This window comes from Pseudophryne corroboree, chromosome 1 (genome assembly GCF_028390025.1).
Source record: "Pseudophryne corroboree isolate aPseCor3 chromosome 1, aPseCor3.hap2, whole genome shotgun sequence".
Lineage (NCBI taxonomy): Eukaryota > Metazoa > Chordata > Amphibia > Anura > Myobatrachidae > Pseudophryne > Pseudophryne corroboree.
This window is the reverse complement of record NC_086444.1, coordinates 625,418,180-625,434,536: the sequence shown is the minus strand read 5'-3', so window position 1 is coordinate 625,434,536 and position 16,357 is coordinate 625,418,180. Positions and strand designations below refer to the sequence as shown.

General features: G+C 48.5%; 1 protein-coding gene across 1 annotated transcript in view; it reads right to left on the bottom strand.

The window, feature by feature from the left end:
- The window catches only part of HAUS8 (HAUS augmin like complex subunit 8), a 304,443-nt gene that overhangs the window by 138,813 nt on the left and 149,273 nt on the right, over nucleotides 1–16,357 (bottom strand). Inside the window, exon 7 of the mRNA XM_063914496.1 lies at nucleotides 1,406–1,480. Coding sequence (XP_063770566.1) covers nucleotides 1,406–1,480 — 75 coding nt within the window. The remainder of the gene's footprint in view (nucleotides 1–1,405; nucleotides 1,481–16,357) is intronic.

Sequence of the window (16,357 nt, the reverse complement as noted above, 5' to 3'; positions counted from 1 at the left end):
CATGGCTATGTGAGAAAACATACACCACACTCACAAAGAAAAAAATGTCAGACACAGTCCCCCCCCCCCCCCCCCCCCAAGGTAGTAAAACTAAACTGGTGCTGACTGTGTACCTTAATAGACTACACAGATAATACACAGCCCCCCCCCCCCCCCTCCCCTTCAATCCCCTGGTACCGCACAGGATAGCTGGAGTCATGTGGAGGGACAGCACTCCCCGTCAGCTTCTCTGTAGCTGCATCTGCAGGGAGAAAATGGCGCTGAACGCTGCTGGGTTCACTCTGAGGAGAAGCTCCGCCCCCTGGAGATGGCGCCTCTTCCCACATTTTCAAAGGATTATACTGGCCTGAGGATTTTGCTAGCAGCGTTACCGAGGTCCCTGATAGCCTTGAATGACCAGTGTGGGGTATTTGCGCTGGCTCAGGGCGACCCTCATAGCGCCGCACTGTGTACCGCTGAGCTCTCACGAGCGCAGTTAGTACTGCGCTCCTACCCTGTTGCCGCCATTCACACCGGTTCCCCGCTTGTCAGGGGCACCGGTGACTCACTCGCCACTGGAATCTTCTGGCTCTGTTAGGGGGTGGCGGTATGCTGCGGGAGTGAGTGGTCGCCTCGGGCGGCTAACGATCATCACCCTCAAGAGCTCAGTGCCCTGTCAGCGGAGATAGTGGCCATTAACCTCTCAGGGTTGGACACTACTCCCCCCTAAGTCCCACGAAGCAGGGAGGCTGTTGCCAGCAGCCTCCCTGTGCCTAAACTCTAATGAAAAATATAAAACTAGAAAAACTCCTATGGAGCTCCTCCGGGCACATTTTCTAAACTGAGTCTGGTAGGAGGGGCATAGAGGGAGGAGCCAGCCCACACTATTAAACTCTTAAAAGTGCCAATGGCTCCTAGTGGACCCGTCTATACCCCATGGTACTAATGTGGATCCCAGCATCCTCTAGGACGTACGCGAAAGACGCATTTTCAGTGAAATAGAGACACCCGACATTAGCAGAGCTGCATGGGACCTGTCGGCTCACTCACACCAGGCACCTAGCGCTGCAGGGCGTATTGAGGCTGGATTTATGAGGACACATCAGTTCTTTGCTTTAGTCATACAGGTTGAGTATCCCTTATCCAAAATTCAAAATCACACATTTTTGGTTCCCCTACAGAGATAATGACACATATGTAGATATATTATATATCTATATACACATAATATATATATGTCATTATCTCAGTAGGGGACCCAAAAATGTGGGATTTTGAATTTTGGATAAGGGATACTCAGCCCGTATCAGACAAATTAAACAAACAGAATGCGTAAAAAGAATGAGGTACATTACAATTTTCAATGCATAGTGTTCAGTTGTCTCTTTATGTAGTTTTAAGAAAAAAAAAAAAAGCATTTACTCACCTTCACGGTCAGATATGTAAGCAACAAGGTTTGTGATTCATACATGTCCGTTACATCTTCGGGAATATTGACTGTCTGTTAACAATAATAATTTAAAATAAATACAACATCAGTGATCAAACTGAACTAGCTGTTTTCGTAAAACTGGTGTTGAGCTGAAATTAGTGAAAAGTGGCTGCCCAAAGAGGACTTTTCTAATAAGGTGTGATCAGCGCGATAATTAAAGGGCGCCCTAAACAGCTGAATTGCAACATTGGGCATCCTTTAATTATAGTGCCTAAAAAATAAGAATTTACTCACCGGTAATTCTATTTCTCGTAGTCCGTAGTGGATGCTGGGCACTCTAGAAAAATTTAGGACTACCTGGTGTGCACTGGCTCCTCCCACTATGACCCTCCTCCAAGCCTCAGTTAGGACACTGTGCCCGGACGAGCGTACACAATAAGGAAGGATTTTGAATCCCGGGTAAGACTCATACCAGCCACACCAATCACACCGTACAACTCGTGATATGAATCCCAGTTAACAGTATGAAACAACTGAGCCTCTCAACAGATGGCTCAACAATAACCCGATTTAGTTAACAATAACTATGTACAAGTATTGCAGATAAACCGCACTTGGGATGGGCGCCCAGCATCCACTACGGACTACGAGAAATAGAATTACCGGTGAGTAAATTCTTATTTTCTCTAACGTCCTAGTGGATGCTGGGAACTCCGAAAGGACCGTGGGGATTATACCAAAGCTCCCAAACGGGCGGGAGAGTGCGGATGACTCTGCAGCACCGAATGAGAGAACTCCAGGTCCTCCTCAGCCAGGGTATCAAATTTGTAGAATTTTGCAAACGTGTTTGCCCCTGACCAAGTAGCTGCTCGGCAAAGTTGTAAAGCCGAGACCCCTCGGGCAGCCACCCAAGATGAGCCCACCTTCCTAGTGGAATGGGCATTTACAGATTTTGGCTGTGGCAGGCCTGCCACAGAATGAGCAAGCTGAATTGTACTACAAATCCAGCGAGCAATAGTCTGCTTAGAAGCAGGAGCACCCAGCTTGTTGGGTGCATACAGGATAAACAGCGAGTCAGATTTTCTGACTCCAGCCGTCCTGGAAACATATATTTTCAGGGCCCTGACAACGTCTAGCAACTTGGAGTCCTCCAAGTCCCTAGTAGCCGCAGGCACCACAATAGGCTGGTTCAGGTGAAACGCTGACACCACCTTTGGGAGAAATTGGGGACGAGTCCTCAATTCTGCCCTATCCATATGGAAAATCAGATAAGGGCTTTTACATGATAAAGCCGCCAATTCTGACACACGCCTGGCTGAAGCCAAAGCCAATAACATGACCACTTTCCACGTGAGATATTTCAGATCCACGGTTTTTAGTGGCTCAAACCAATGTGATTTTAAGAAACTCAACATCACGTTGAGATCCCAAGGTGCCACAGGAGGCACAAATGGGGGCTGAATATGCAGCACTCCTTTCACAAATGTCTGAACTTCAGGTACTGAAGCTAGTTCTTTTTGAAAGAAAATCGACAGAGCCGAGATCTGTACTTTAATGGAGCCTAGTTTTAGGCCCATATTAACTCCTGCTTGCAGGAAATGCAGAAAACGACCTAGTTGAAATTCCTCTGTTGGGGCCTTTTCGGCCTCACACCATGCAACATACTTCCGCCATATGCGGTGATAATGATTTGCTGTAACCTCTTTCCTAGCTTTAATAAGCGTAGGAATGACTTCCTCCGGAATGCCCTTTTCCTTCAGGATCCGGCGTTCAACCGCCATGCCGTCAAACGCAGCCGCGGTAAGTCTTGGAACAGACAGGGCCCCTGCTGTAGCAGGTCTTGTCTGAGCGGCAGAGACCACGGGTCCTCTGAGATCATCTCTTGAAGTTCCGGGTACAACGCTCTTCTTGGCCAATCCGGAACCACGAGAATTGTGTTTACACCTCGCTTTCTTATTATTCTCAATACCTTTGGTATGAGAGGTAGAGGAGGGAACACAAACTGACTGGTACACCCACGGTGTCACTAGAGCGTCCACAGCTATCGCCTGAGGGTCTCTTGACCTGGCGCAATACCTCTCTAGTTTTTTGTTTAGGCGGGACACCATCATGTCCACCTGTGGACGACCCCACTGATTTACAATCATTTGGAAGACTTCTGGATGAAGTCCCCACTCTCCCGGGTGGAGGTCGTGCCTGCTGAGAAAGTCTGCTTCCCAGTTGTCCACTCCCGGGATGAACACTGCTGACAGTGCTAGTACATGATTTTCCGCCCATCGGAGAATCCTTGTGGCTTCTGCCATTGCCATCCTGCTTCTTGTGCCGCCCTGTCGATTCACATGGGCGACTGCCGTGATGTTGTCTGACTGGATCAGCACCGGCTGGTGTAGGAGCAGGGATTTTGCTTGACTTAGGGCATTGTAAATGGCCCTTAGTTCCAGAATATTTATGTGAAGGGAAGTCTCCTGACTTGACCATAGTCCTTGGAAGTTTCTTCCCTTTGTGACTGCCCCCCAGCCTCGTAGGCTGGCATCCGTGGTCACCAGGACCCAGTCCTGTATGCCGAATCTGCGGCCCTCCAAAAGATGAGCACTCTGCAGCCACCACAGAAGAGACACCCTGGTTCTTGGGGACAGGGTTATCAAGCGATGCATCTGAAGATGCGATCCGGACCACTTGTCCAACAGGTCCCACTGAAAAATCCTGGCATGGAATCTGCCGAATGGAATTGCTTCGTAAGAAGCTACCATCTTTCCCAGGACCCGCGTGCAGTGATGCACCGATACCTGTTTTGGTTTTAGGAGGTCTCTGACTAGAGAAGACAACTCCCTGGCTTTCTCCTCCGGGAGAAACACTTTTTTCTGGACTGTGTCCAGAATCATTCCCAGGAACATTAGACGTGTCGTCGGGACCAGCTGTGACTTTGGGATATTCAGAATCCAGCCGTGCTGGCGCAGCACTTCCTGAGATAGTGCCACTCCCACTAACAACTGTTCCTTGGATCGTGCCTTTATTAGGAGATCGTCCAAGTATGGGATAATTAAAACTCCCTTTTTTCGAAGGAGTATCATCATTTCCGCCATAACCTTGGTAAATACCCTCGGTGCCGTGGAGAGTCCAAACGGCAGCGTCTGGAATTGGTAATGGCAATCCTGTACCACAAATCTGAGGTACTCCTGGTGAGGATGGTAAATGGGGACATGCAGGTAAGCATCCTTGATGTCCAGGGATACCATGTAATCCCCCTCCTCCAGGCTTGCAATAACCGCCCTGAGCGATTCCATCTTGAACTTGAATATTTTTATGTATGTATTCAAGGATTTCAAATTTAAAATGGGTCTCACCGAACCGTCCGGTTTCGGCACCACAAATAGTGTGGAATAGTAACCCCGGCCTTGTTGAAGTAGGGGTACCTTGATTATCACCTGCTGGGAATACAGCTTGTGAATCGCAGCTAGCACCGCCTCCCTGCCTGAGGGAGCAATCGGCAAGGCAGATTTTAGGAACCGGTGGGGTGGAGCCGCCTCAAATTCCAGCTTGTACCCCTGAGATACTATTTGAAGGATCCAGGGATCCACCTGTGAGCGAGCCCACTGATCGCTGAAATTCATGAGGCGGGCCCCCACCGTACCTGGCTCCGCCTGTGGAGCCCCACCGTCATGCGGCGGACTTGGAAGAGGAAGCGGGGGAGGACTTTTGCTCCTGGGAACCTGCTGTTTGTTGCAGCCTTTTTCCCCTACCTCTGCCTCTAGAGAGAAAAGACCCTCCTTTTCCCCGCTTGTTTTTCTGGGTCCGAAAGGACTGAACCTGATAAAATGGCGCCTTCTTAGGCTGTGAGGGGACATGGGGTAAAAATGCTGACTTCCCAGACGTTGCTGTGGAAACTAGGTCGGAGAGACCATCCCCAAATAATTCCTCCCCCTTATAAGGCAAAACTTCCATGTGCCTTTTGGAATCTGCATCTCCAGTCCACTGGCGAGTCCATAAGCATCTCCTAGCAGAGATGGACAATGCACTTATTTTAGATGCCAGCCGGCAGACTTCCCTCTGTGCATCTCTCATATATAAGACTGAGTCTATGATATGGTCAATCGTTAGCAGAATCGTGTCTCTGTCTAGTGTGTCAATATTTTCTGACAGTTTATCCGACCACGCAGCGGCAGCACTGCACATCCATGCTGACGCAATAGCTGGTCTAAGTATAATGCCTGAGTGTGTATATACAGACTTCAGGATCGCCTCCTGCTTTCTATCAGCAGGTTGCTTAAGGGCGGCCGTATCCCGAGACGGTAGTGCCACCTTTTTAGACAAACGTGTGAGCGCTTTATCCACCCTAGGAGGTGTTTCCCAATGTAACCTATCCTCTGGCGGGAAAGGGAACGCCATTAGTACCTTCTTAGGAATTACCAATTTCTTATCAGGGGAAGCCCACGCTTCTTCACACACTTCATTTAATTCATCTGACGGGGGAAAAAATAAGAATTTACTTACCGATAATTCTATTTCTCGTAGTCCGTAGTGGATGCTGGGGACTCCGTCAGGACCATGGGGAATAGCGGCTCCGCAGGAGACAGGGCACAAAAATAAAGCTTTAGGATTAGGTGGTGTGTACTGGCTCCTCCCCCTATGACCCTCCTCCAAGCCTCAGTTAGGATACTGTGCCCGGACGAGCGTACACAATAAGGAAGGATATTGAATCCCGGGTAAGACTCATACCAGCCACACCAATCACACCGTATAACTTGTGATCTGAACCCAGTTAACAGTATGACAAACGTAGGAGCCTCTGAACAGACGGCTCACAACAATAACAACCCGAATTTGTTTGTAACAATAACTATGTACAAGTATTGCAGACAATCCGCACTTGGGATGGGCGCCCAGCATCCACTACGGACTACGAGAAATAGAATTATCGGTAAGTAAATTCTTATTTTCTCTAACGTCCTAAGTGGATGCTGGGGACTCCGTCAGGACCATGGGGATTATACCAAAGCTCCCAAACGGGCGGGAGAGTGCGGATGACTCTGCAGCACCGAATGAGAGAACTCAAGGTCCTCCTCAGCCAGGGTATCAAATCTGTAGAATTTTGCAAATGTGTTTGCCCCTGACCAAGTAGCAGCTCGGCAGAGTTGTAATGCCGAGACCCCCCGGGCAGCCGCCCAGGATGAGCCCACTTTCCTTGTGGAATGGGCCTTGACAGATTTAGGTTGTGGCAAGCCTGCCACAGAATGTGCAAGTTGAATTGTGCTACAAATCCAACGAGCAATCGTCTGCTTAGAAGCAGGAGCACCCATCTTGTTGGGTGCATACAATATAAACAGTGAGTCAGACTTTCTGACTCCCGCCGTTCTTGAAATATATATTTTCAATGCCCGGACCACGTCCAACAACTTGGAATCCTCCAAATCGTTAGTAGCCGCAGGCACCACAATAGGCTTGTTCAGGTGAAACGCTGACACCACCTTAGGCAGAAAATGAGGACGTGTCCGCAGTTCTGCCCTGTCCGTATGGAAAATCAGATATGGGCTCTTATATGATAAAGCCGCCAATTCTGATACTCTCCTGGCTGAAGCCAGGGCCAGTAGCATGGTTACTTTCCATGTAAGATACTTCAACTCCACCGATTTGAGCGGCTCAAACCAATGGGATTTGAGAAAATCCAAGACTACATTAAGATCCCACGGTGCCACTGGGGGCACAACCGGGGGCTGTATATGTAGTACTCCTTTTACAAAAGTCTGGACTTCAGGAACTGAAGCCAATTCTTTCTGGAAGAAAATCGACAGGGCCGAAATTTGAACCTTAATGGACCCCAATTTGAGGCCCATAGACAATCCTGTTTGCAGGAAATGTGGGAATCGACCCAGTTGAAATTCCTCCGTGGGGGCCTTCCTGGCCTCACACCACGCAACATATTTTCTCCAAATGCGGTGATAATGTTGTGCAGTCACCTCCTTCCTGGCTTTTACCAGTGTAGGAATGACCTCTTCCGGAATGCCTTTTTCCCTTAGAATTCGGCGTTCAACCGCCATGCCGTCAAACGCAGCCGCGGTAAGTCTTGGAATAGACACGGTCCCTGCTGAAGCAGGTCCCGTCTTAGAGGTAGAGGCCACGGATCCTCCGTGAGCATCTCTTGAAGTTCCGGGTACCAAGTTCTTCTTGGCCAATCCGGAGCCACTAGTATCGTTCTTACTCCCTTTTGCCGTATAATTCTCAGTACCTTTGGTATGAGAGGCAGAGGAGGGAACACATACACTGACTGGAACACCCACGGTGTTACCAGAGCGTCCACAGCTATTGCCTGAGGGTCTCTTGACCTGGCGCAATACCTGTCCAGTTTTTTGTTGAGGCGGGACGCCATCATATCCACCATTGGTTTTTCCCAACGGTTCACAATCATGTGGAAGACTTCTGGATGAAGTCCCCACTCTCCCGGGTGTAGATCGTGTCTGCTGAGGAAGTCTGCTTCCCAGTTGTCCACTCCCGGAATGAATACTGCTGACAGTGCTATCACATGATCTTCCGCCCAGCGAAGAACCCTTACAGCTTCTGCCATTGCTGTTCTGCTTCTTGTGCCGCCCTGTCTGTTTACGTGGGCGACTGCCGTGATGTTGTCCGACTGGATCAACACCGGCTGACCCTGAAGCAGGGGTTTTGCCAGACTTAGAGCATTGTAAATCGCTCTTAGCTCCAGTATATTTATGTGAAGAGACATCTCCAGGCTTGACCATACTCCCTGGAAGTTTCTTCCCTGTGTGACCGCTCCCCAGCCTCTCAGACTGGCATCCGTGGTCACCAGGACCCAGTCCTGTATGCCGAATCTGCGGCCCTCTAACAGATGAGCACTCTGCAACTACCACAGAAGAGACACCCTTGTCCGTGGCGATAAGGTTATCCGCTGATGCATCTGCAGATGCGATCCGGACCATTTGTCCAGCAGATCCCACTGAAAAGTTCGTGCGTGGAATCTGCCGAATGGAATCGCTTCGTAAGAAGCCACCATCTTTCCCAGGACTCTTGTGCATTGATGCACAGACACTTTCCCTGGTTTTAGGAGGTTCCTGACAAGTTCGGATAACTCCCTGGCTTTCTCCTCCGGAAGAAACACCTTTTTCTGAACCGTGTCCAGAATCATTCCCAGGAACAGCAGACGTGTCGTCGGGGTCAACTGAGATTTTGGAAAATTCAGAATCCACCCGTGTTGTTGCAGCACTAGTTGGGTTAGTGCTACTCCGTCCTCCAGCTGTTCTCTGGACCTTGCCCTTATCAGGAGATCGTCCAAGTAAGGGATAATTAATACGCCTCTTCTTCGCAGAAGAATCATCATTTCGGCCATTACCTTGGTAAAGACCCGAGGTGCCGTGGACAATCCAAACGGCAGCGTCTGAAACTGATAATGACAGTTTTGCACCACGAACCTGAGGTACCCTTGATGTGAAGGGCAAATTGGGACATGTAGGTAAGCATCCTTTATGTCCAGGGACACCATAAAGTCCCCTTCTTCCAGATTCGCTATCACTGCTCTGAGTGACTCCATCTTGAACTTGAATTTTTGTATGTACAGGTTCAAAGATTTCAGATTTAGAATAGGTCTTACCGAGCCGTCCGGCTTCGGTACCACAAATAGCGTGGAGTAATACCCCTTTCCCTGTTGTAGGAGGGGTACCTTGACTATCACCTGCTGAGAAAACAGCTTGTGAATGGCTTCCAATACCGTCGCCCTGTCTGAGGGAGACGTTGGCAAAGCAGACTTTAGGAACCGGCGAGGGGGAGACTCTCGAATTCCAACCTGTAACCCTGAGATACTACCTGCAGAATCCAGGGGTCCACCTGTGAGCAAGCCCACTGTGCGCTGAAATTCTTGAGTCGACCCCCCACCGCTCCCGAGTCCGCTTGTAATGCCCCAGCGTCATGCTGAGGGCTTTGCAGAACCCTGGGAGGGCTTCTGTTCCTGGGCAGGGGCTGCTTGCTGCCCTCTCTTACCCCTTCCTCTGCCCCGAGGCAGATATGACTGTCCTTTTGTCCGCTTGTTCTTATAGGACCGAAAGGACTGCGGCTGAAAAGACGGTGTCTTTTTCTGTTGGGAGGGGGTCTGAGGTAAAAAGGTGGATTTTCCGGCAGTTGCCGTGGCCACCAGATCCGATAGACCGACGCCAAATAATTCCTCCCCTTTATACGGCAATACTTCCATATGTCGTTTGGAATCCGCATCACCTGACCACTGTCGCGTCCATAAACTCCTTCTGGCAGATATGGACATCGCATTTACTCTCGATGCCAGAGTGCAAATATCTCTCTGAGCATCTCGCATATAAAGGAAAGCATCCTTTAATTGCTCTATAGTCAATAAAATACTGTCCCTATCCAGGGTATCAATATTTTCAGTCAGGGAATCCAACCAGACGACCCCAGCACTGCACATCCAGGCTGAGGCTGAGGCGATGGCTGGTCGCAGTATAACACCAGTATGTGTGTATATACTTTTTAGGGTAGTTTCCATTCTCCTATCAGCTGGATCCCTGAGGGCGGCCGTATCAGGAGACGGTAACGCCACTTGTTTTGATAAGCGTGTGAGCGCCTTATCCACCCTAGGGGGTGTTTCTCAGCGCGCCCTAACCTCTGGCGGGAAAGGGTATAATGCTAATAACTTTTTTGAAATTAGCATTTTTCTATCTGGGTTAACCCACGCTTCATCACATACATCATTTAATTCCTCTGATTCAGGAAAAACTACAGGTAGTTTTTTCACCCCCCACATAATACCCCTTTTTGTGGTACTTGCAGTATCAGAGATATGCAAAGCCTCCTTCATTGCCGTGATCATATAACGTGTGGCCCTACTTGAAAATACGTTTGTTTCATCACCGTCGACACTAGATTCAGTGTCTGTGTCGACCGACTGAGGTAAAGGGCGCTTTACAGCCCCTGACGGTGTCTGAGATGCCTGGGCAGGTACTAACTGGTTTGCCGGCCGTCTCATGTCGTCAACTGATTTTTGTAATGTGCTGACATTATCACGTAATTCCATAAACAAAGCCATCCATTCCGGTGTCGACTCCCTGGGGGGTGACATCACCATTATCGGCAATTGCTCTGCCTCCACACCAACATCGTCCTCATACATGTCGACACACACGTACCGACACACAGCAGACACACAGGGAATGCTCTTATCGAAGACAGGACCCCACTAGCCCTTTGGGGAGACAGAGGGAGAGTTTGCCAGCACACACCCAAGCGCTATAATATATATGGGAACAACCTTATATAAGTGTTGTTCTTTATAGCAGCTTAAATATATCAAAATATCGCCAAAAAAATGCCCCCCCTCTCTGTTTTACCCTGTTTCTGTAGTGCAGTGCAGGGGAGAGTCCTGGGAGCCTTCCTCACAGCGGAGCTGAGCAGGAAAATGGCGCTGTGTGCTGAGGAGAATAAGCTCCGCCCCCTATTTCGGCGGGTTTTTCTCCCGTAGTTTTAGATAACTGGCATGGGTTAAATACATACATATAGCCTCAATGGCTATATGTGATGTATTCTTTTGCCATAAAGGTATTAAATATTGCTGCCCAGGGCGCCCCCAGCAGCGCCCTGCACCCTCCGTGACCGCTTGGTGTGAAGTGTGTGACAACAATGGAGCACAGCTGCAGTGCTGTGCGCTACCTTCATGAAGACTGAAGAGCCTTCTGCCGCCTGTTTCCGGACCTTCAATCTTCAGCATCTGTAAGGGGGGTCGGCGGCGCGGCTCCGGGACGAACCCCAGGGTGAGACCTGTGTTCCGACTCCCTCTGGAGCTAATGGTGTCCAGTAGCCTAAGAATCCAATCCATCCTGCACGCAGGTGAGTTGAAATTCTCTCCCCTAAGTCCCTCGATGTAGTGAGCCTGTTGCCAGCAGGACTCACTGAAAATAAAAAACCTAAAAACTTTTTCTAAGCAGCTCTTTAGGAGAGCCACCTAGATTGCACCCTGCTCGGACGGGCACAAAAACCTAACTGAGGCTTGGAGGAGGGTCATAGGGGGAGGAGCCAGTACACATCACCTAATCCTAAAGCTTTATTTTTGTGCCCTGTCTCCTGCGGAGCCGCTATTCCCCATGGTCCTGACGGAGTCCCCAGCATCCACTTAGGACGTTAGAGAAACTACAGGTAGTTTTTTCTCCCCAAACATAATACCCTTTTTTGTGGTACCTGGATGTAAATCAGAGATATTTAACACCTCTTTCATTGCCTCAATCATGCAGTGAATGGCCTTAATGGGCATTAAATTTGACTCATCGTCGTCGACACTGTTGTCAGTATCCGTGTCGACATCTACTTGTGCCATCTGAGATAGCGGGCGTTTCAGAGCCCCTGATGACTTTTGAGACACCTGGACAGGCACGAGCTGAGAACTCGGCTGTCCCGCAGTCGGCATGTCGTCAAATTTCTTATGTAATGAGTCTATACGTGCACTCATTTCTTTCCATAAGCACATCTACTCAGGTGTCTGCCCCCCAGGGGGTGACATCCCTTCTAAAGGCATCTGCTCCGCCTCCACCTCATTATCCTCATCAAACATGTCGACACAGCCGTACCGACACACTCCACACACACAGGGAATGCACTATATAGGAGGACAGGACCCACAAAAGCCCTTTGGGGGGACAGAGTGAGAGTATGCCAGCACACACCAGAGCGCTATATAAGGCAGGGACTAACTGAGTTATGTCCCTTATAGCTGCTTTTTAATATAACTATATACTGCGCCAATTTAAATGCTCCCCCCTCTCTCTTTTTTACCCTTTTCTGTAGAGTAGTCTGCAGGGGAGAGCCAGGGAGCTTCCTTCCAGCGGAACTGTGAGGGAAAATGGCGCCCAGTGTGCTGAGGGAGAAAGCTCCGCCCCTTTTCCGCGGCCTATTCTCCCTCTTTTTTATGGAATCTGGCAGGGGTATTTACCTCATATATAGCCCCTGGGGCTATATATTGAGGTATTTTTGCCAGCCAAGGTGTTTTTATTGCTGCCTCAGGGCGCCCCCCCCCCCAGCGCCCTGCACCCTCAGTGACCGGAGTGTGAAGTGTGAGAGGAGCAATGGCGCACAGCTGCAGTGCTGTGCGCTACCTTGGTGAAGACTGATGTCTTCATGCCGCTGATTTTCCGGACCATCTTCTTGCTTCTGGCTCTGTAAGGGGGACGGCGGCGCGGCTCCGGGACCGAACATCAAGGCTGGGCCTGCGGTCGATCCCTCTGGAGCTAATGGTGTCCAGTAGCCTAAGAAGCCCAATCCGGCTGCAAGCAGGCGAGTTCGCTTCTTCTCCCCTTAGTCCCTCGCTGCAGTGAGCCTGTTGCCAGCAGGTCTCACTGAAAATAATAAACCTAAGACTATCTTTCTTCTAAGAGCTCAGGAGAGCCACTAGTGTGCATCCAACCTCGGCCGGGCACAAAATCTAACTGAGGCTTGGAGGAGGGTCATAGTGGGAGGAGCCAGTGCACACCAGGTAGTCCTAAATCTTTCTAGAGTGCCCAGCCTCCTTCGGAGCCCGCTATTCCCCATGGTCCTTTCGGAGTTCCCAGCATCCACTAGGACGTTAGAGAAAAACTATTGAATTTCACCCAAAAACCCCCTATGTCAAAAGGGAAAATGTAAACGTTTATCTATTGTTCCCTGAGCCCAGAGTCATTTCCTGATATTAACCATTAAAATGCAGAATTGGTATATTGAAAGCTCTACTGCAATCATCATGGGTATACACAGAATAAATGATTGGTCTAGTAATTCAAGTGCTTATTTGCATTTACGGTAGGGATGGAAACTGCATTTTGCTTTGTATAAAGAGCAATATTTAGATTACATGGGTATATTGTGTGAATTGTATCTGTGTATGTACAACCATGTCAAATATTTGTACTGTACAACTCTTAACATCTAGTATAGAACAATAAACACTATCATTCTAAACATATATTGCTCTATTCAATATGCCTATATTTGCAGATACTCTGTGACCTACTATTCTAACCTGTCCCATGGCTGTCGAACCCAACTCTGCCTGCAATCGTGCAGTATTGATCCAGAGTAGTTAGGTGGAAACAACCAGTAAACAAAAAGTGTTGCAGCAGCTGTGCACAACTCCCTGAAGTAGGTTACAGGTGACTGAAGGGGCCTGGTGGTGGCAGTGACTACTCTCCTACAATTAGTGCAAAGTTAACACAGTTGGTGGCTCAACAGACTATGGATGTTAACCCAGTCAAGGTGAGTAAGCCCAACCGGTCCCAAATAAAATTTTTAAAAAAAGCCTTTAAGTAAACAATCATAATAAAATTTAGTTTTTTTTTTTTTTTTTTTTATAGCCCTTGCTTCAGTGTCAACGATAGACAAAGCAAGCAATATTCAACATAGTGTGTGAGTGGAAATAAAACTTCGAATTTTAACAAGAATATTAAATACCTCCCAAAAACTGAAGTCCACACTACCATATCCACCAGATCAAACACTGAACCTGATTCAAATTTGCAAGTAAAGCAAGCAACTGGGCAAACCCATCTTGCACTACAGGTGGCACAGATGTAACATGTGCAGAAAGAGTTAGATTAGGGTGGGGTGTGTTCAAACTGAAATCTGAATTGCCGTGTAAAAATAAAGCTGTCTAACATTTGTAGCCTACATGCAAAAGTAGCCAGTATTTACCCTGCACTGAAAAAATATAAATGTATTGTACCTCCTGGTTTCTCCACTTCCTCTCCCCTGACCTCCCCTCTATCATCCTCGGCGATTTTAACATCCCTATTGACATCGCTAAACCAGCATTCATTAATCTTCTCATCCCATCTTCCTCCTTTTGCCTTTCTCAATGGACCTCTACCCACACTCACCATCTCAGCCACTCCCTTGACCATGTCTTCTCCCTTTCTTCTTTCTTACCACCATTTACTCTCTTTCACCCTCTCATCTCCTCCCCATGCCCAGACCCACAGTCACCAGACAGACAATCTCGGGTTCTCTTGACTCCACTATCCTATTATCCCTTGATATGTTTCGTTCTCCTCTATCCACCACGGCCTACCCCAAGGTGGCTTCCTTCTATAACTCCACCCTGACCTTTGCATTCAATTATGTTACCCCCCTCTCCTCTGTCCCCCTCTGCCGTTCTAAACCCCAACCCTGGCACTCCAACTGACCCGATTCCGGCAAAAATGCTCACGCAGTGCAAAACGACTCTGAAGGAAATCTCACTGACGAACTTTTTTTTCTCTTCCTACAGCTCTGCCTTCTCCCTCACCACGCAATCCTTTTTCCAATCACTCATCTCTTCTCAGTCCTTGCTGCCTCTTTGATACTTTCAACACTCTCCTTCGCTTCCCACTCCTCCCTCACTGCCACTGACTTTGCTTCTTTATCCTCCAAAACTGAGGCAATCTGACACGAATCTCCTCCAGTCTCCCCTCGACAACCCCGCAGCCCACACCATCCTCTCCCTCTAGCCATCCCCACCTTGTGCACACTTTCCACCACACAGTAGACAAGGAAGTCCACTCCCTCATTTTATCTTTTAGCCCTCTCCTCCTGCTTCCTCCACTACCTCTCAAGCAAATCCAAGATGTTGCCATCGCTGACCCCCTTCACCGGAACAAGGTCCCTTATTCTATTAGACTCTCCCCGACCTTGCAAAGCTTCAAACAGGCACTGAAAGCCCACATGTTCACCAAAGCGTACACTTCTGCATAACGTAGTCTTGAGGCCACTCTCCAAACTGCCTGCCTCATGTCTTGGCCATCTCTGCCTCGCTTACTTCCTGCCACCAGGCCACCCTCTGCTTGCCTGTGCCCCATGTCACCTGTGTCTCCCTCCTCCCCCTAGATTGTAAGCTCCTTGGAGCAGGGCCCTCTTCCCTACTGTTCTCACAGCCCTTTTTTCTTGCATTTCAATTACAGCTCTCTCCTCCTCAGCGACAGTCTATTCCCTCATCTACTCTCACTCGTAACTGTTCATCTTTATCAACGGTTGCATGCCCATAGAAGTACACAGAGTACTTTGCTTCCTTACATCTCAGCTGTATTGTGTACTGAGAACTGTGGTGCTAATTGTTACCTGTTCTCGGTTTTAATTTTTCAGGCTCAAATGTATTAAGCCTTGAAATGTGACAAAGTGGAGAGTGACAGTACCAGCCAATCATCTTCTGTCATTTTTCAAACACATCATGTAACATGGCAGTTAGGAAGCTGATTGACTGGTACTTTATCACTTTTTAAGGCTTAATAATTTGGGCCATTGTGACTGTAATGTTAAGTTCTGTGTACTTTGTATTGTTCTAATGTGTGCCGTAAGTACAGCGCTGCAACCCATTTAATAATAATAATGCAGGTGTCACCCTCATTGTTTCACTTGGTGCTGCTAAAGCATTCAACACTGTGGATTGTCCCTTCTTATGGGAGGTGATGCGTGCTTTGGGTCTGGGTTTTAAAAACTGGGTTGCGTTGTTATATCTGGCTCCTGGTTCCTGGATCTCCATAAATGGATATGTTTCACCCTCATTTCTTTTTTGTAGGGCAGGCATTCCCAACCTTGGTCCTCAGGGCACACAAACAGTCCAGCTTTTAGTAATATCCATGCTTGAGCAGATGTGACTTAATTAGTACCTCAGTTATTTTGATTTAATCATCTATGCTGCAGCACAGACATCACTAAAAACCTGCACTGTTAGTGTGCCTTGAGTACTGAGGTTGGATATGCCTGGTCTAGGGGAATGAGACAAAGATGCCCCTTGTCCCTGCCTTCGGCTGCCCCGGCAACTGAACCGCTGACATCTTCCTCATGTGACCCTTCAAGTTCAGTGGTTGGGCTGTTTTAAATATCTGGGGTTTATTGTGGGTGTAGCTACAGGATGAACTAGTAATCGACTTGGGGGGGGGGAGGGGGGGGTGTATCCTGTTAAAAATGTCCGGATATTGCGATTGGTATCCGGACTCC